This window comes from Equus przewalskii, chromosome 25 (assembly GCF_037783145.1).
Source record: "Equus przewalskii isolate Varuska chromosome 25, EquPr2, whole genome shotgun sequence".
NCBI lineage: Eukaryota > Metazoa > Chordata > Mammalia > Perissodactyla > Equidae > Equus > Equus przewalskii.
In genome coordinates, this window is record NC_091855.1 from 42177927 (window position 1) to 42198343 (window position 20417).

Here is a 20417-nt window from a genome sequence, read left to right on the forward strand (position 1 = left end):
GTGTAATGAGACTGGCCCGTGGCCGCAGTCCCAGGAGGGTGTGGCTGGCCGCACCATCCCTGGTGGCTTCACCCCGTGCCTTTTGGTCACGAGACCCTGGGCAACACCTCAGTTGGCGCCGTGGCCTGCTCGGCTGAGAATTTCCTACAGGAGCCGTCAGGGTGGCAGCTTCTGGAAGAGTGATCAGTAACCAGGCCTGTGCTGGCTGCCCGGTGCAGCCCCGGCTTTGAAAACATCTCGAGCTCTCTCTTTGTGCTTCAGTGTGCGGGAATAAATAGCTCACAAAACCCTCGGTCAGGCCTGCACCCGGCTGTTACCACGGTGGGCTGCAGCCTTTGTTTTCTGACCTTGGTTGCTACAATACCTGCGAGCTGAAATGAGGAATCGAGAAATTGCCAGCTTCAATTAGACCAGCAGCCTGCCTTTCCTGGGGCTGCCTCTGCCACTCTCTCCATTAACGGTAAACATACGCCAAATAGGCCCTAATTCTCTCTAATTGCCCACTCCTGAAGCAAAGAGTGAAATTCCAGGAAGAAGCATATGTAAACATCCTCCACAGCCCGGCCAACTGAAATTAGAGGGCTGGTGGGGCTGGCAAGGCGGAGGGGACCTGATTTCAAAAGATGTCCCAATTACCTCTCCCATTTTCATAAATGGCCCTGTAATGTCCAGGGCCCCGGCCTTCACAAAGGTACAGGAGATTAGCTGCGCAAAGAGCTTGCATTTGTGGGGGGGAATTTGTAAGAGGGTGGTCTTCGCTCAACAGGTAGGAAGCTCGAGATCTGAGGCTGATTACTTCTGTAAACTACAGGCTCTATTTCTGGAAATCACCATTTTATTAAAAATAATCCTTTTACGTTTTTCCAAACATCCCTAAGTTATTTGTACCGAAGACAGGCCAGATCATTTAGGCCCTGTTTTCCTCCAGAAAAGAGAAACTTTTGAAATCTTGAGATGCAGAGTTAGAATTTTCTATTCTTGTAGGCGGTGGAGGATGTTTTTGGGGTGCCCACCAGCGCTTCCTACGTGGATCATGAGCTCAGTGCACGCGCTTATGAGGTCTTTGCCGTTGTTCCTCTGGACCCTGTAAGGAGGCCTTGTCAGGTTTTCCTTGGGTTCCAGACAGTGACTCATCTCTGCAGGTTTGCTGAGATCTGTTCCGATTCCAGCCCGGCACTGTGTTCTTAATACATCCCGGCCAACCCAGGGCTCGTGCACGCAGCGTGGAAACCCAGGCACGACTTTGCCCGGGCTGTGTCTTCCCAGAGCAGCCTGTGGTCTGCACAAAAGTTCATCAGGGACAATCAGGCACTCCAGGGCTTCATGGCGCCCCTGGGGCAGAAGCAGGCAAACCCCAGATGCCCCGAGCTGATTTCCCCAGTCCCGTTAAAACAATGAAGAGAACCAAAGCAGAACGACACCCCAAAGTACTTTCCCAGCCCTTATTCCCTCAGGAAGTGGCGGAGCCTGTGGTCTTGCTGCGTTGTTCAGGGTCTAGAGTCCCCTTGTCACCTTAGGACCGTGGTGATGATGAGAGGGCCATGCCAGGCACTCCCGGGCTCCGGGGAGGGCTGGAAACTATCTCGGATGGTATCCAGAACGAAATGGGCATCTCAGAGCTTTTAGATAACCAGAGAGATCCCTTAGTCCCCCAGGAGCTGTTAACTGCTTAATGAACACTTATTTTTTACAGACTTTTTGTTTCTTGATTATAAAGTCAACCAATTAGGGGAAAATGGTATTTGGGAAGCTCAAGGCCAGGGAAGGAAGTCTTAGGATTTGGAAGCAGGAGGTGTGCCCTGGCCGGGTCTTGGGCGCCCCGGTGAGTGACTCGACTGGGGACCGAGGGGCAGAGGTGGTGTCAGGATCCCAGTGGCTTAGAACAGGGCGGGGGTTTGGAGCGGGCCTCTTCCCTCCTTGGCGTTCCCTGGAGGCCCGGGGGCAGCCCGTGCCCTCCCATTCTTGCCCAGGTCTCTGACTCCGCCCCTCACCACCTTACAGTGCTGTTCACACCTCCGCATCTGCAGACTGCCTTTTGGCCACACCTACTTACATGTGTTCAAAAAAATGGTCAAACTGTACATTTGTTTAAAATCAACTCATTTTTTAAAAATATTTTTTCAATGAACAGGCTTTTTTTTTTTTTCTGAGTAGTTCTAGGTTTACAGAGAAAGTCAGTGGCAAGTACAGAGAATTCCCATGTCCCGCCACCCCATTCCTTTGTCGTTCACGTCTAGCATTAGTGTGGCACCTTTGTACAATTGATGAGCCAGTCTTGATTCACCATGAGATGAAGTCCATCATTCATGTCAGTAGGGGTCACTCTGTGTTGCACAGTCTGTGGGTTTTGACGGATTTGTAGTGACATGTGTCTACTATTACTCACCTCAGTTTTTCTAGATTTGAAGGCAGATACTTGAAGTTAAAAGCTTGGTGCGCCTGGTCACGGCTTTTCATGGTGCTGATTAAAATTTGTACATAATTATTGAAGTGAAGATGTCGGCTCAGGCACCGTTCTCTTCCATCTGATGAAACGTGTGCTGTGGCTTCAGGACACGGCGTGTGAAAGACCCCACAAGCATTAGCGTGGCCTGCAGCCCTCTTCTCTAGTCTCAGCTGCGGCCAATTGCCCAGCAGGCCCACGCTTGCACCACATCGCACCACTAGCTTCTCCCTGAGCACTTGTGAATGCTGGCCTGGCTGTGCCTCACAGTGCCCTTCCTTCATGGTGGAATGCCCTTCTAGGGAGCCATCTGCCCACCCTTTGGTGTCCAGCTCAGCTCTCACTTGTGCTGGGGCCCTAAACCTTTGGGTTCCATGAAACAGCACTTAGCCTCATGGGGAGCACCAACCCTAAACTCTTGAGTGGGGACCCACGTTCGATGCCTCTGCACCTGCCCCCGGCCACTCCACCTGTAGCTCAAGCTGGGGCGGGGAGCTTGGCAGGTGAGTGACTGCGTGAGTCAGTGTGTTGAGAAGAAAAACCCTTGGTTTCGCCAATTCCACACTTGCTGAAAGTTGGGGAGTCCCTGCTTCGTTTGGGGGAGGTTCTATTTCAGTGACCCAGTGCTTTCTCATTCCAGCCGAAGCCGTCGTTCGGAATCCTCCGTGGGAAGGGACCTCGGACGCGTGATCCCAGCACTGTCCAGCTTTCCAATCGTAAGTTTCTGGGGTGTGGGCAGCACATCTGTGGTCTCGTCCCTGAAGGTAGGGAGCTGCCACCTGGAGCACACCGCCAGGCGAGCCTTGTGGGAGAGACTGGAGAACACTGGTCAGTGGTCCGCTTGTGGGGAGGTGGGTGCCCGGCGAGCCGAGCTCACTATGTTCTAAGTGGGGCTTGTGTTCTAAGGCAGGACCCCCAGCATCCTTGTGTTGTCTGTGTCGCAAAAGAATTCTATAGGCGGCTTCGAGTGCCGGACCCCCAAAGAATTTCTTCTCTTTCACTTCTCTAAATGAATGGCCCTTTGATTACCGAGTCTCCCTTTGGCTCTTGTGCCGCAGGGCAGACTAGGATGGAAGTGCCCTTGTGAGCTGGGGGGCCCTTCAAAGGGCCAAGGAAAAGCGCGGGCCGAGGGACCAGCCTCTCAAATGGGCTTCGAGCTCCAATGACCTTCGCTCACCCCCTTGAAATGTCTGGAAAACAGAATGGGCAGATTTTCTGTCTTCAAAGTTTCCGGCTAAACCTCTTCAAGTTCTTTATTGTTTGGGACTGAGACACTCAGCAATGGTAATGGGTCGTTTCTTTTGTATTTGCCTTGAAAGGCCAAAATATTTTTATATTGCTACAGACAAAGCCGTCTATTTAAAAATGAACTCCATGTCCGTCGTTTCCCACCGGGGAGACCGTGTACAACGTGTGTGTCTCTGTGTACTCAAGGGTCTTGAAACAGGTTTCTCATGGGATGGCCACTCACGGGGGTCCAGGGGGGAAGCGCCTGCCCTGCCCTGGGGTCTGGGGAATCTGGCCCTAATGGCAGGTCTGCCCTGCTTTGTCTAGGATGGGAGCCCCGGGAGGGTCTGGCTGCCCGAACATTTACTCTGCCTGTGCCTGCATCTGTCACGTGTATGTGTTTAAAGACTGTGGGTTGTGCACACCTTGGTGGTTAACGCAGTGAGAGGAAGCAGGAGGGTCTAAGCTATTGTGAATGTTCTATTTTTCTTGGCAGGAGGTCATTTTGCTGGTATCTGTTGCACGGTTCACATAGTGAATGAATGAATGAATGAATGAAAGCATGGAGGAATGGATAAATAAATAGGTAAAGAAGTAAGCAAGCACGGATGAGAGTGTACACTGAACAGGAGCCAATTTGGTATATAGGAGATCAACATAGAAATCAATAAAATATGGAATCAGTATGTAAATAGGGCCACACAGGAAGCAATATCAGATCATCATGGACCAAGGAACGTGTTATTCAAGTATATAGCACTTAAAGTTTGTCAATAAAAGAATAAAACCTAAGTAAAAGAAAGAATAAGAAGTATGCCTAAACCCATGGTGACGATAGTGTACTGTATACTTAGTCTGCTAAGAGGGCAGATCTTATGTTAGCAGATCTTATGTTAAGATCTATGTTAAGTGATCCTATCATAAAAGATGGTGATGATAATAAGAGAAGAGAGGGGGAGAAACTTGTGGAGGCGATGGATGAGTTTGTGACGTGGATTGTGGTGACGGTTTCACAGTGTAAACTTACATTCAGACTCATCAAGTTGTCTGCATTAATTATGTACAGCTTTTTGTGTGTCAAAAAAGTGAAAATTAAAAAAATAAAGAGGAAGTAACTGTGAAAAATCCACAAACCAATGGTGAGGATGAGATTAAAAGGCACACTGAAATGAAAAGATGCCAGAGAGAGGGGACGAGTGACTGAAAGGGGGAGGCAAGAAGCAAAACCATAAATAGAAAGAAGAAAGATGACTCTCTTAAGATTTCTTTTAAAAATTTTTCCTTTTTCTCTCAAAGCCCCCCGGTACATAGTTGTATATTTTTTTTAGTTGTGGGTCCTTCTAGTTGTGGCACGTGGGATGCTGCCCCAGCATGGCTTGATGAGTGGTGCCATGTCCGCGCCCAGGATTCGAACCGGTGAAACCCTGGGCCGCCGAAACAGAGCGTGTGAACCCAACCACTCAGCCACGGGGCCAGCCCAAAGATGACTTTTTTAAAATTAGGAGATAAGTAAATATATAAGGAAGGCCATGCTGGATCATTACCAGCTAAGCATTAGGACTGACCCAAACACGTGCTCCTGGCATAGAAAAATAAACACAGAAAAAATTCAAAGGAGGTAAAAACGAAAGAGGACCAGGGGACCAAAGATGAGAGTTAACTTTAACCAAAAGTTTTCTAACTCTGGGCACACGTTAATAAATAAATACTGAAATGAAAGAAAGCCAAAAAAAAAAAATAAATAAAAGGGATGGGTGAGCGAGCAGTGGAAATACCTGGACCTAGATGGGAGCACGCCATGAGCTGAAGTCTGTTACGTGAAAGGATGAAAGAAAGAGAATAAAATATCTAAATAAAAATTGAGAAATATGGGAGAAACAGTAACAAAGGTTGTCTAGAAATACATTCATGAGTGAATAAATAAATACATAAAAGGAAGTGACGGTAGCAGTGGTGGTAAAAGACTGTCATGGGTCAAGGATATGGTTAGTCCAATTCTCAAAATCACAGAACTATCAATAAATAATAAGTATCTAAATAAACACATAATGAGAATCTAAAGTGACAAAGCCAGGATGAGTAACGGGGAGGAGCCTGGCCCGCAGGCGCTCCTGATGAGCATGCTGGGAGGCTTGTAATTAATCCCATCTGGGCACCGAAGCTCCAGGAGAATGAAGGAAGCACTGAGAAAGGAGGAGATGTGGAAAGCTGTAACAAAAGAGAGAAAGGAATGATAAAAAGGGGGTGAGGACTGAATGGATAGATGGGTGGTTCTGCGGGGAGGGTGAGGCTAGGACTGCTCGTAAGGGACCCTCACAAACTGGGTCGTAACTGGTCAAAATCTGAGCACCCAGTTCCATTAATAGAGGAGTAGATACCTAATTAGAAGAAAGAAAACAGGCAGGAAGAATAGTAGGAAGGAAGGAAGGAATGAATGAGGCATGGCGCTGCAGGGGCCAGGGGTGGGTGTTGGCAAGTGGCATTAGGATTCATCAGTCCATGGCCACTGGGCTCCAAAGAATGAAAGGATGCAGCAAAGAAAGAGTGAGAGAGTGGGAGAGAAAAACAATGAGAATTGGAAAGAAGAAGAAAGGTAATATATTGAGAAACAAACAGATAAATACAGTATAAGAGAGAGCTGTTCTCGGAATGAGGAGGGGTGGGAGCATGAACCAGGCACACTGATTAATTCACATCTGTGCCTCTGAGATGGGTGACCACCCGCCCAACCAGGACACAGTTCAGAGCTGAACTATGGAATGGCGGACCTCAGAGGGGCCAGGGAGGGGAGGACCCATTGACTATAGATTATCATGTATCCAATTAGGTGCACCTGCCTGCCAGCTAGAAGTGTAAAAATAATTATTTAAATAGAAAGAAAGACTGAATGGATGCATGAATGCCTGAATGAAGGAATGAATGAGTAAAAAGAGTTGCATTGACTGACGAGGAGGGTGTTGCAGATGGGGTCAGGGTTCATCAGATCCCGGGTGCCTGACCTCCAAAAGAATGAAAGCCAGAAAGAAAGAAAGAAAGGTTGAAAGACTGGTAGGAAAAAACAATTAAGATGGGGAAAGACTCAAAATAAAAAAAGAGAAATAAAAAAGACAATAAATAATAGGTCAGACAAGTGTATGAGAGGGGACTGGTTTAGCACCGATAACCCATATTCATTAAAATCTGTGGCCTTGAAGTTTATAAATAATAAAAACAATACCATCAATAAAAGGCTGAAAGAGTAAATGCATGGGTTCCATGCAAACACAAGAAAAGGAGTTTGAAATGTTGAAGAAAAGACCGGGAGAAAGAAAGATGTAGGAAAAGAAATTAAAATAGACATGCAGAAGAAAAGGCCCACACTGGATAAGTATTTAAATATAATGAACAATATTATTCATTACATGCAATAAATAGTAAGAGCTAAGGTTCATCAGTAAAAAAACCACATACCTAAAAGAAAGAATAGAGGATGGCTGTGTGAATGAATGAATGAGAAACAGTGATTTTAATTAATTCTCTTCTGCACTTGAGGCTTGTAAGAATAAAAGAATGCAAAAAAGAGACAGCAAGGAGGGAGGGGACACAGAAAATGATGACAAGGTGGACATAAGCAATGAAAACATATTGAATGGATAAATAAATACATGAATATACGAGAGAGAGAGAGAGAGAGAGAGCGTGCGTGCTACTAGCAAAAGACGAGAAGGCATCATGAGCCAAGAATTATGATGAGCTCAAAACTGGGCTCTTGAGAGAGTTACATAAATCCTTAATCAATCACCAGTACACGAAATTAACGAACAAAAGGGGGCCCCGCATGGACTGGTGTTGAGGAGGCTCCGGCAACCACAGATTAGGGTTAATCCAGTTCTGTGCACCTGAGGTCCATAAATAAAAGAATAAATACTGAAATAAAAGGGTGACAGAAAGAATGAATGGACACATGAATGACTGAATTAGAAATGGAAATGCCTGGAACAGCCAGGAGGGGGTGGCTCATGGGATTGTCAGTCATCTCACTCCAGGCACCTGAGGTCCGTGCATGTGAAGTGCTGCAAGAAAAAAAGCATCACAGAGTTAGAGAAAGAGATGAAGAAAGGCAGGCTGAAGCTAAGTGAAAGAGAAAGGGGAAGAAACCCCACCCAATGAAGAGGTGACCAACCCCGGGCGTGTCTGAGAGCAGGAATTTAGGGTTGGGAATGAGGTCGTCGTGAATTGGAAAGATGGATGAGGTCATCCAGTCCATGGGCAAGGGCAAATGGAGAGAATAAAAAGAAGCAAAAACGGAAAAAGGAAAGATAACAAACACCCAAAGTGATGAATGGGTAGTTAACAGAGGTCTTCTGAACAGCGATTATCATTAGTTGACATACATACTCCTGAAATAGGTGAATACACCTTTCAAAGAGTAAATGAAAAACAGAAGAAATACCCGGCCCGGTAAGACAAGGCTGCATCTTCCAACACTGTAATAAAATATATGCAATTGAGGTCCATAAATAAAAGAATAAATCCTGATGTGTAAAAGGTGACTAAACGCAGGGAAGAAAGATTCTAACTGCAAATAAATAACGGGCCAGTGATGTTTATTGGGCACGTGGGGTTTTGGCTAATATAATGATTTCGCAGGAGACTAAAAAGTGAAAGAATACCCAAAATAAGAAAGAAAGGACAAATGAGTGAGTGAATGAATGAATGAGAGATGGAGCTGCACGGATGAAGGACGAGGATGTCGCATGTGCTAATCCGGATTCATCCTTCTGGGAGCCTGAGATGTAAGAATGAGAGAATGTAAAGAAGAATGAGAGAAAGGGAGAAAGATGAAATCTGGGAAGAAATAAAAAGAATACACGAAAGAATAAATAGGACTTGTGAAGGGAGATCTTCATGAACCAAGGGCTGTGATTGGTTTAAAGCTGAGCGGAAGTGCGTCAGTAAAGGAGTCAAATCTAAGCGAATGAATGGGTGAGTGACAGGAAGAAATGGATGGATGACTGGAAGGAAGAGAGGGAGAGAAGGAGGAGGGAAGGAGGAAGGAAGAAGGAAGATAAGAAGGAAGGAAGGAAGGAAGGAAGGAGGGCTGGATGATTGGAAGGAAGAGAGGGAAGCAGGGGTCTTCCTTCCTGTTTTGTGGTCCCTGTGTTCTAGCCAGCTGAAGGAAGTGGGTACCGGAAGGGACGGCTCTTGTCGTCTTGTGTGCTTGTTACACACACATTACCTGGAAGGGAGAAGCTGGTTTAGGAAGACCCTGGCCTTGGAGCGCCATTGTCACCTCCTGGCTGTTTGGACCGCATCACTTGCTCTCTCATGCTCAGTTTCCCCACCCACAAACCCGGAATGGCATCAGCTCCCCGCTTGGACTGGTCATGGGGCAAGTGGTCTCCTGCCTCTTGGCAGTGCCCTATCTATAGCCCTGGACAGGTGGACGAGCTCCGGCCCTGGGCTCTGCAGAAGGTTGCATGGACAAGGGGTGTTGGGCCAGGTGGGTGTCTTGGCCCCTCCCTGGGCGTGGGTCACCTGCAAGGGAGGCTTTTCCCGCCAGGGGGCAGCAGAGGGCAAGGGAGCAGGAGGCCCTGGGTGGCGGGTGGACCCCGCCCGCTGCGCTATCCTGGGTGTGGTGCCACTCCCATCCAGGGGCCTTGCGGGAGGAAGGCCGGCAGGCCAGAAAGTGGCTGGGAGGACCTGAGAAAGATGACCCAGGAGCCCAGTGACCCAGGCGCCCAGAGGCACATCACCGGAAACCTTGTTCCTGCAACTTTCTGAAATGTGCCCGGGCGCCCCCCACCCAGCCGGGTCTTCTACAGGGCGGCCGCCTGCCCTTCACAGCTTGGGGGGCCCGGGGCAGGGGCACCTCAGCCCGGGTTTGCAGAAGTGGTCTCGGGACCCAGCCCCCTTGACATGGCCTCCCCAGAGCCCGTTTCAAGGCCTCCTGTCTCCTCGCCTGTGTTCCGATGTACTGTGTATTTCGGTGGCAGGCGCGTCTGCCCGTGTGTTGAATTGTCCTCTCTCCTGACCTGCCCTCCCAGGGCTGCGGGCGGGTCTGGGGAGCGTTTGTACTGGCGTTTTGGACCCCACGGACTCCCTGGTTCTTCTGTCCAGTCTCTCTTCTCTGTAGTGGACAGGATTTGTGCAGTTGTGTGTGGTATGCCTGTGTTTGTCTGTAAAAACGAGGACCAAATTTCCACTCAACTTCTGAATTCCTGTGTGGGACATTAAATAAAAAACTGGATTCTTAGCAAGTGCCCTGAGCAGGAGGAGCCAGTTTGGCTGGACCCAGGATCCGTGGCTGGGAGCACGTGGAGCCGAGGGAAGTTGGGTGGGGGTGGGGCTAACCTCTCTGGTGGGCAGGTGGGAGGTGGGGACACTATGTGGCCCGGGGGAGGGGGGGGTTGCACTTGGAGTGACGTTGGACCCTGGGTGGGAACAGGGAGTGTCGGGGAGGGTCGAGGGCACAGGCAGCAAGGTGAGGCAGTCGCTCTGGTCCCCACCAGCGATGCTGAAGGTGCATGCTGAGGGCGTGAAGTGGGGGCCACAGGCATCAAAGCTATAGGTTTGCAGACAGGATTCGAGGAGGGAGGGAGAGGGCATCAGGAGTGACTCCCATGCTTCTAGCGTGGGCCCCGAACCAGAAAACGGCATTTAGAAGATGGAGGACACGGAGTTCACGTGTCAGGAGCCGCCCTTCCGTGCCTCCAGCACCACGTGTCTGGGCCATGTGAGCAAGGTCACATGGGCCCGATGTGGTGCTGGGGGCGGCAGGGCTCTGCTCTTCTCTTCTTTTGGAGTCTGGGGGCTTCGCACTCTGCCTTGGCCAGCCGGAAGCCTGGGAGTGTACTTATTACCCGTGGGGATGCCTGCTAACACGGGGTCCCTGAAGAGCCCCCCCCCCAACCATCCCCGGTGTCACTGTGTGGACGAGGGTGGGGGCGGGAGGGGCCTGGGGCAGAAAGAGACTGGGAGGGTGTTTCCTAAGAACCCTCTGTGGTTGGTTACGAGGTCCCCTGGGGCTCAGGGAGACTTAACATTGGGTATATAATGGAGGGAGGCCCAGCCACATGTGCCTGGAGGAAATCTGGAGGAACAGGAGCAAACCAAGGGGGGCCTGCTCCCAACGTTTGAGGGGCTGTCGACGGGTCACAATGGCTGGAAATGGGCCATTGGGAGAAGCTCCAGGGAGACCGACCGGTGCCCTGATGGGTGGGTGAGTTGGGGTCAGATGAGTTCTGTGTTCTTGCGAACACCGAGGGTATGAGGCTGTCCACTCAGGGCTCTCAGAGTCTTTGGCTCTGAAGAGTCTGGGATCTGACGTTCTAGGGGTCTCCATTTCTGGGATGCTGAGATTCAGGACAGAGTTCCTGATGGCCGCAGAAGCCAGGGTTAGAAGCCAGGCCCCCCCCAGTCTGGTTCTGCCTGTGCCCCACCCGCGAGGTCTGTGTAGGGGTCTCAGTGCTCCACTCTGCTCAGGGCCTATCTTAAGTGTGGGTTTCTTTCTTTTAATTTTTCAAAACAAGGACAAATTTTGTCTCTTGACTTTGACCTTTGCATGCACCCCAAGCACAAATCCTTCCCCTGGTGACACCAGGAGCTACAGATCTCCTTGGATTCCCCTTGACTCCAAACTCCCTCCTCTGGAAGGTTGGCCTCTGGACTGACCTTCCAGAGGGTGGAGGACAGAGCCTGGGTCTCTGGGGCCGATGGGCCAAGGGCCCCCTTGTTTTCTTAATGTAAATGGTGTGGATGGCACGTGCCCTAGAGCAGGAGGTCACCCATCACCCTGACATGTCACCCATCTTTCACCTCTTCAAATCCTTGTCTGTGGGCACACTGATTTTTCAGTGGACATCTATTTTTTGTGTGTGTGAGCATCCATTTCTTGAACCTAATTGCCATTCTGCACCACATGCACTTTTTTGCGTCTTGCCTTTTCCATTTACTGCTCTGTTGTCAGCGTTTTTCTTTCTTCCATAGTCATCATCTCACTGGCTGCGTTGTGTCCCATTGAGTGGCTCTGCCATCATTTGCAACACCAACCTGCTATTGTTATGCATAACTCATCTTTTTAATCTTATAAATTATGCCACAGCTAATGGCTTAGCACACCCACTTTTTCTCCTTCTTACAAATTACTTTCCTGCACCCAGAAGTGATCATTGCTTCACGGCGTGTCAGTTTCTCCTGCTAGACTGTGAGCCCCTTAAGGGCAAGGAGCCTGTTGAATTGATCTTTGTATCTCTAATGCCCAACATGTTGTAGATGTTAATAGATGCTTGCTGGGTGAGTGGATGGAAGGATGGATGAAGATGTGAGTGGGTCAGTGGTTGGCTGATGTGTGCGTGGATGGAAGGATGGATGAAGATGTGAGTGAGTGGGTCACTGGTTGGCTGATGGATGAGTGGATGGAAGGCTGGAAGGATGGATGAATAAATGGATTGGTGAATGAAGGAATGCATTAGGGTTGAGCTTCTTGAGTGAAAGGCCAGTGATTCCTGTATGAATATTGACTAATTTCAGAAGGCTTTCAGCATTTTACAATGTCCAGCAATGTATTAGCATTTTGTTAAGATATGGCTAGTTTATCTCTGTTAAAAAAGTATTTTTGTGTCATTTTAACTTGCATTGCTTTGATTACTAATGAAGGTTGAAATTTCTCACATATGTTTGTTAACAAATTGTATTCTATTTTCTGTGAACTGTTTGTCCAAGTCCATCGGGTCATGGCTTTCTGATGAGAGTGGTCAAGGATGGAATGGGTTTCCTTGGGATGTAGTGAGCCCTCCGTCATTGGAGGCATTCAAAGAGCAGGCCAGGCAGACACTTGATGAGGGTAGTTTTAAGGAGATTCAAATAGTGGGTGTGGCATTGGCTCAGACAGCCTTGCTTCTCCCTGGGAAGTGGGTTGGTGGGGATGACATCTTCCATTTGGCATACCAGTGACATTTTAAGGTCCCATCCCTTGGCGGGGCTTGTGTATTGATGATTTATAAACTCTAACCTCACCCTCTGTAACTCTTGTGGGACAGGAATATCTCTTTGGCCTGCCAAGGTCTGGACAGCCGTGCCCAGCGTCTTTTATAGTTAGCTAGTGGACTTCCCACCAGCCCTGTCACTCCCCACCCCCCCCCGACCCCCGCATTGCACCTTGAGGAAGCCAGAACCATGCGCCACCATTTATCACCTGTTAGGGCAACCAGGTGAGGCGATCTGCTGCCCTTTGTGTTCCCGGTATCCTGTGATGTGTGAGCAAATGTCCCCGAGGCCTCCGTGGTGGTCTTTGGGGTCTCATTGATTAATGGGACATGTTGGATCAGGACTGATGCAGAATCCTCCTTCGGTTTTTTTCAGCTGGGCCAATTAAATTCTGCGATCCCAGGAGCAGAATGCACCCCATGCTGTTCTCAGACTTCCCCTCATGCCCCACTCCAAAGCTGGCAGGGCACGAGGGTCATCATGGCCATTTGGGAGGGTGCATTACCCATGGAGGACTAGCCCCTGCTTTCTAGAACACCCTCCTCTCTCAGCAGAGGGCTGCTGCTTGCCGCTGACCCCTCTACTATAGCACTGAGTGCTGTTTGCCTGCATCAGAGTTACTCACCCACGTGTTGACCCCAGCATCGAAGCTTGGGAGGCCAGCAATGATGTCCAGCATTAATTTAAGCCATCCATCCATCCTTGCATTTGGCCTCCATTTCTTGACCTGGTGCGTTTGGCCTCTCCTTTTCCTGAAAGCAAACCCTTCCATCTTGGGCGGGCTGTGTAGCGCCATGGGCTGTGGTCATGAGGCGAACGCCCTTATTTGTAGCTTTCTCCTCCGGGGTCACTGCTCTGAGCACGTCCCAGCTGGATCTCATCTGCCACCGTCACCCACATAGCTTCCTCCCCATGGCGCTTTCCCATGCATCACGCACCCCAACGGATCCAGGCCAGGGTCCGAGAGCAACCCCCCCACCCGTGAGCGGAGATGTCCCCCCAGGCCACCCTGCCTGGTGCATGGTCCCTGCCATGAGCTTTGCCTTCGGCCTGTCCGCTTCCTCCACCAGATGGCAGTGGTTGTAACTCATCCGTTCACCCCTTCATCCCTTCATTCGTTCACTCACAGTCAACATTTCTCGAAATCAACTAGTGCTATCCTAGAGCTGGCTCACAAGGACTCGTTCCGACATCTCCTTTTCAAAGAAAAGATGAGCATGTTTGCAAGCGGCCATGTTTGTGTGTCAGGAACAAGGCAAGACCCTTGATTCAACTGCAACTTCTAGATGCGAATTCTGTTCCAAGTTTGATTGCCCTCTCTCACTTTGTTCCTTAGAAAACTAGGTTGATTAGTAATCAGCAAACTGTGTTCCTGGGTGCTCAGAAATCATAGCCCATATCCTCAAGAGGCCAGAATGAGAGCTGGGAGGTATGAGATGACAGCGGATTCTGGCCGAGAGCAGGCTTTCAAGTCGTTAGAACGCCCTGATCTTGCTTGGAGGCGGTCTTAGAGCCATTCCTGTCCCTTTCGAGATTAGTTAATGCTGGGCTCTACTTAGAGAAAATTGGGGGAGATGATTGCTCTTGTGGATGACAAAGATCATGCCTGGTGTGGGGGTCTGCACAGAATAATCCACTGACAGACCGTGGTGTTCGAGGCGCATGGCACTTTGTAACCTCTGGAGGCAGCCCTGAGCATCCATGTGGGTCCCGGGCCAGGCAGGGCCCTCGTTTAGCTCACTGCTGCCTGCGTGGGACAGGGCGTAGTCTTGGGGGCTCCACATTTTATTCATCACACTGGAGAGTGAGTGTGGTGGATAAAGTCAGGACCCTGGAGTTGGACAAACGTGTGTGGTTTGAACTTGCGGCGACAGCTTGAGTCTGTCTTGTGGGGGGACCATAGCACCCACCTCGCAGGGCTGTTGTGAGGATCATGTAACCAGGATTTTGAACTGTGATGTTGGAAAGGCGGGCGCGTGCCCCTGGGGGAGTGCTGGGGGCAGGATGAAAGGCCATGAGGGGCAGCCTGATTTGGGCAGGTTGGTGGGAAATCATTTTGCCAAACGTGCAGGGGGATCTTGGGGGACAGAATGCTAAATTTGTATGACAGTGTAAGGTTAGAGAGGAGTAATTTTGGCATGAACCTTCATGCTGGGGCATGAGTTCTCTTTGGGCAGCGCCCCTGGACCCCCTGGGGTACGCGTTCATGATCACCTTTGTGAAAGGTTGGAGGCACCTGGGTCTGGCCTGTAGGCAGCACTTAGGCACGTCCCTCCACAAGAGATACCCCCTAGCAGTGTCTTCCCCCCAAATCTTAGGCACCAGTCATCAAAGGCACTGCACAGCCCCTCCCCAACTAACAACATCGGGGCTCTGATGCCTGCAGCCTGGGTGCCTGACACAGTCCCAGGCCAGTGGCAGGGCTTGCCTTCCACTTTTGTTGAATGGATAGACTTGTGGATGGTCAAATAATGAAACTGTAACCAAATGCGGCGGTGGATGTTTATGATCTTTACTAAGAGATTGTATTTTGCTCCTGATGAACCTGTTATCAATCGTTGTATTGTATCTTATGGACTTTTGTATGACGTTTGTTGTTTGAAAACCAGGATTCTTGTTTTGGGTGTCATGCGGTGCAACTTGAGCTGTCTGATTAACGAGTCAGTTTTTTGTGTTAGAAATTAGAATCCGGCAGACCCTGGGGCCACTTGACTAACTGTGCGGTGTTGGGCAAGTCACTTCTCCTCTCTGACCCTCAGTCTTTTTTTTCTCTAAGCTGAAGGTCACCAGAAAGCTCACCTCACAGGGTTGTTGTGAGGGTGACGGGCTGGGTAAACTTTAAATTGCTAATGAAATGCTGGCTCTTATTGAGAATGGTCAGATGTCAGGGGTTGTCTCTAAGAGAATAAAAAGTCAGCATGTAATCTTATGCTAAGATTGTATTTCCAACGGTCACTGGACCGTGTAAGACAGACGCTGAGTGGTCTACAGTGTTTAGCGATGCGGGCCCAGGGTGAACGCTGGTTTGACTAATGAGTGATGGCTCTTCCTCCTGGGAGCCTTCCCTCCCCTCCCTGGGCTGCTGGCTCACATGTGCAGTTTGAAGCGGCTGGGGTGACTGCCTTGGGTTTGCCGTACCTGTTGGTGCCCTGTCTGCTTGGAGGCGTTTCTGCAAACGTCTGTAGAGGCCCGGGTGTGGTTTGTCGGGGCGGAAGGCGGGGCCGTTGAGAGAGCCTGAGGAGGGGCTTCTGGGTAACACCCCAGGGACTAAAACTCTTTCTTCTGCCCTGTAGGAGGGAGGCCTGCGCCCCTAGTTTCCTCTCACCCCTCTTCCTTCTTTCCCTGGCTGTGGCTGAAGGAATAGCCTTCTGCCCCGCCCGTGGGCCTGGAACCCAGTGCGAGGCTGATGACACTCTCCCCCTGGGCTCCCTGCTCCGTGGCGTGGGAGCCCGCGTTAGAGACCTGCAGGCTGAGAATCAGGGACAGCGGGGGTCAGAGCGGGTGTCAGAGCGGGGACTCAACGGTCTTGCATGGAAAGCCGGTATTGTTTCGACCCCACCCAACAAGCCCTCCCAGTTGCTGTTGCCATCCGTCCCAGGCTGTCCCCGTCCCCACCGTGAGCCTGACAGTGTCAGGAGGGGTCGCACTCCTCCAGAGCTCAGCAGGGTCCGAGGTGAATGTCGGAATGTGGCCGCCTTCCGTAAGGTATTGCCCTGGCTCTGGCAGAAGTCTCGGGAGACATCCCACAGGGTCAGGTGGATCGGGGTCTCTTCCCGAGACCCCTGAAGTCCTTTCCTGGCCCTTGTCTTGTGGGTGGGGGAGCAGCATTCTACCCTAACGTCCCCTCCTTATGTCTGAGGTGGGGTTGAGCTGGGCATCTGCTCTGCCCCCTCCTTCCCTCCCTGGCCTCCTCGTTTTGCCTCTGGCTTTCACAGCCTCTGTGGGCAGGCGCTGGGCATCTCTGTGGCCCACACTCCTGTCTGCCTGCATCCTGAGTGTCACTGTGATGAGCGGCCCTCACCCCTTTGCGCCGGCCCTGCCTGCCCCTGGAGCACCAGCACAGCCTCCCTGTTGCTCCCTCCCTTGGGCTTTGCTGAGGAGGCCTTTCGCTGTCCCCTTTGGTATCTACACTGTGGCCATCCCATGTCCTGGGAACTTGTCTGAAGCAGAGGGGGCCTCACTTCGGTGCTCCCGAGGGGCCCCACTGGAGGACAGGTAGTAGGGCCCTCCTCCCAGGGGACGGTGAGTCCATGTTCAGGTGTCTGCTCCCCGAAGGCCCTGGGCTCCTTGAAGGCCGAGCCTGTGTGTGGCCTGCAGATGACGGACTCTTTCAGGTGCCCAGTCTTTTCACGTCGGTGTCCCCTTGACATGGGCAGGGCTGGGTCCCCATCTCCTGAGGGCGGGTGAGAAAGTGGAGGCTCGGTGAGGTCACGGCTAGGTGCCCTTGAACCCCATCGCTACTCTGAGCCCTGTGCCCCTCGGACCTTTTACAGCCCTGCTTCCTGCACAGTAGGCGCCTAATAGATGCTCACTGACAGATGAGGGTGCGTTTTTAGTGGGTGTGCAGAGGTGGATTGACGGTTGGCTGAGGTATGCGTGGAGTCCACACATGTTTCTTTGAGAGGAAAGGTGTGTTTTTCCCAGCAAAGCCTCCTCAGGCCAGTCCTGAGGGCCTCTGCCCATAGCAGGGCCTCAGCCCAGGGCCGGGGCCGGAGGGCAGCCCCAAGAGGGCCCCTCCTGGCAGAAACATGGGTCTTCTGCACGTTTTTGGAAATATGTATATCTGAATAAAACTTCGCTTGGGCTAAAATGTTTGTGTTGTGGCCCAAGAGATTCTGATAATGTGGCATTTGACATTTCCCAAGGTGGCATTTGACATTTCCCAAGTCGGAGGGCCATCTGGTCACACCCACGCCCTCTCTGAGGCCGGCTGGGGCCTCAGGAGCCCTTGTCCTGGGGAGGGGAGGTCTCCTACCTGAAAAGTCTTTGTCCCCACCGTTCGTGACAATCAGCACTGAATGTGAGGCACAGGCCGAGTCTCAGATTCAGCCATGGGCACCCAGCAAACTAGGGGAGATCGGACCCCAGACCTGGGTCCTTTTCATCCCTTCTTGCCCCCCCCCCCAAAGAACAGTGCGTGGGTGCACGTTGGGGTGGGGCTCTGGATGTCTCGCCCATTTGACTTCAGGTCCTGGTGTCACCATTTGCCAGCCTAGTGGCCTCAGGCAGGTTCCTTGAACCAGCTGAGCCTCGGTATTCCCGCCTGTAGAATGGGTGCTGACTGACAGAGTCCACTCAGGGGATGGTGGTGAGTGCTGACCATGCCAGCGGCGGCGTGCCTCACGACACCCCATAGGCTGGCTCCCGAGAATCAAGGTCTGCGTTCGAGGCCACCCTGCTGCCTCCGTGTGCGTGACCTGGGCGAGTTTGCTCACCTGCAACCTGGAAATAGTCACATCTACCTGGCCCAGTTATAGTGGGAGATTGTTTCTGTGAGGATGAGTGCTTTGTTACCTGGTACACAGGTGCCCTTGTCCCTTGCCCTCCCGGCGGGCCCTGGGGCTGGCCACGTGCCCTGCAGCCTGTGGGCGCTGGTCACAGAAGCCCTGTGCTCCCTGGAACTGTGGTGGCCCAAGTGGCTGTTGGGTGGGGTGGAGGGCGTCAGGGGAGCACCCGGGACCAGCTGCGGGGAGACAGCGAGGGAGGGTTTGCTTGTAAATGCAGACATTTAACGGGCTTGGAGGGGAGGGGGTTGAGGCCGAAGTGGGGGGACTAGGGGGGAATTTTAGGAACCCCCAGAGGAGGAGGAGGCTGATATTTTAGAAAACACCTGAGTTGACTTGGTTGTGGGTTTGGCAGGCGAGCTGGGGTGCTTTGCACAAGGGCCAGGAGTTTGGGATTCTGGGTTAGCGAGGTGAGACCCTTCAGAGGTTACTGCTGCAGGAGGGTGTCAGGACTAGGGTTATGCTTCCAGAAGTCTCTGCAGGTCGGGGAGACCAGGGCAGGGCTGAGGGTGGGACACCAGAGGTTGAGGGGTGCTAGGCGGATGGGCAGGAGCTGGTGGCTGGGTGCTCCCCTCGCCCCATGGCTGCTGGGGAGCCGGGGACTTCTCCCCGCATTGCCCAGCCTCTCGAGTGCCCCGTCTCCTCAGCGGATGGGCTCTCTCCTCTCCTTGCCCCCGGCCTGCCTGTCTGCATGAGGACTCTTGTCAGCCAGTGCGACCAGGAGCAGGGGGCCTTCATGTGCACCTGTGTCTCTCTCAGCCTCCACAGCCACGGGGACGCCCCGCACACGTTCCTGCGGGACAGGCTGGACCCAAAGACTCTGGACCCGGGCCGCCCCCTGCGAGGAGGGGCACACCCTCCCCGCCTCCCCTCCGGTAGCCACCCGTCTTCTGACTGATGACTTCACTGATCTGAGGGTCAGACACACGAGTTTGACCCCTGCCTGCCCCTCACGAGCCCTGAGACTTGGGGGAGCCACCGAGCCTTCGTTGTCCGCATCTGTGAAGTCTCCTCGGACACCTACCTCACAGGGTTGTTGTGAGGAGCATGTGATGTGGTTCAGAAGGGCCCGACCTGGGGCCTGGCACACCCGATTGTGCTCTCAATAAATGTGTTTCTTGCCTTAACCAACACAGTGATGGATGTGCTACTAATATGAGCAGGGTGAATGTCGGGTGTCCTGTCTTGCTGGGGCTTCCCCTCACCTCAGGCAGTGTGAGGGCTGGGGGTGGGGCCGGGGGAGCCAGCTCCTGTCCCAGGAAGCCGCCTGTCCCCTATGCAATGGGCAGGCTGGTGGGATGGATGGTTGCCCGAAGCAAAGCTGGCCCTGGAGGTTGATGCATCCGGTGAACCACCTCGGGCTGGTCCCCCTCCTACTCCTATGACCGGTCGTGGGATGCCAGGGTTCTTTCCAGAAAGGAGTGCAGTGGGAAGGTAGAGGAAGTCTGAGCTGAGCTCACCGCCCCCAGGGCGGCAACTCTTCCTCTCCCTCCTCACACGCTCCCTGACCCTGGCCTGGGCCTGGCCCAGCACTCGCCATGCTTGAACGGATAGTGAGGGCATGGTGGAGAGGGTCCAGCCTGGCTGCGACAGGGCCGACACTCATCCCACAAGATGGTTACTGAGCGGGCCCTGAGGGGGCTGCCAAGGTAGAGCCTCTGACCCAGCCCCCGCCTCGTGGGAGGGGGCACCGGGCCTTGCACCCCCACCCCCCAGCTCAGGAAGGTCAGGCTGTGGCCAGCTGCATGTGGCTGGGGCTGAATGGGCCAGAGGGAAGGACAAAGGAACTTCGGACCTCCGTCCACCTGGAGTCCTGGGGTCGGCACTCCTGGCTTTGCTGGAGCAGATGAGCTGGACATGCAACCAGTGGGAAGGGAAAGCTGCTGTCACCACCACCGTCACCGTCAACGTCAACGCCAAAGCCACCACCATCACTACCGCCATCTCCTCCTCCTCTTCCCTGTCCTTCCCCCTTTCTCCTTCCTTTCTCCTTCCTTTGCCTCCTCCTTTCTCCTTCCTCTTCCTCCTCTCTCCTTCCTTTTCCCCCTCCTCCCCTCCACACCCTCGGGGGAATGCCTCAAGAGAACTACAGGTGAGTCCACTCATGAATGTATGGGGCTGAGCATGGCCACTTTGTGAACAGAAAGAACCACCTTGAGGACCATGGCCATGTCCAGCCAAGGAGGCCTGACCTCAGCCCTGATGGAGTTGGAGATGTTATGGTGCTGAGTGATGGTCCAGGAGGCAGTGAGATGAGGAGAGGGCCTCCAGAGTGT

General features: G+C 52.2%; 1 protein-coding gene across 6 annotated transcripts in view; it reads left to right on the plus strand.

The window, feature by feature from the left end:
- LOC103560445 (uncharacterized) overlaps positions 1 to 19272 on the plus strand; it is a 36675-nt gene extending 17403 nt beyond the window's left edge. For 3 of the 6 annotated variants that reach the window (XR_547200.2, XR_011532883.1, XM_008534544.2), the window contains 2 exons: positions 3084 to 3159; positions 18901 to 19272. Coding sequence is in view for 2 of the 6 variants with exons in the window: in XM_008534544.2 (XP_008532766.1) it covers positions 3084 to 3159; positions 18901 to 19020 (196 nt within the window). In the remaining 4 variants the exon portion in view is untranslated. Of the gene's footprint in view, positions 1 to 3083; positions 3160 to 3501; positions 5418 to 18900 lie in introns of those variants that run through there. The other 3 variants (XR_011532882.1, XR_011532884.1, XM_070593560.1) reach the window with 1 other exon arrangement.
- Positions 19273 to 20417: the final 1145 nt, after the last annotated feature.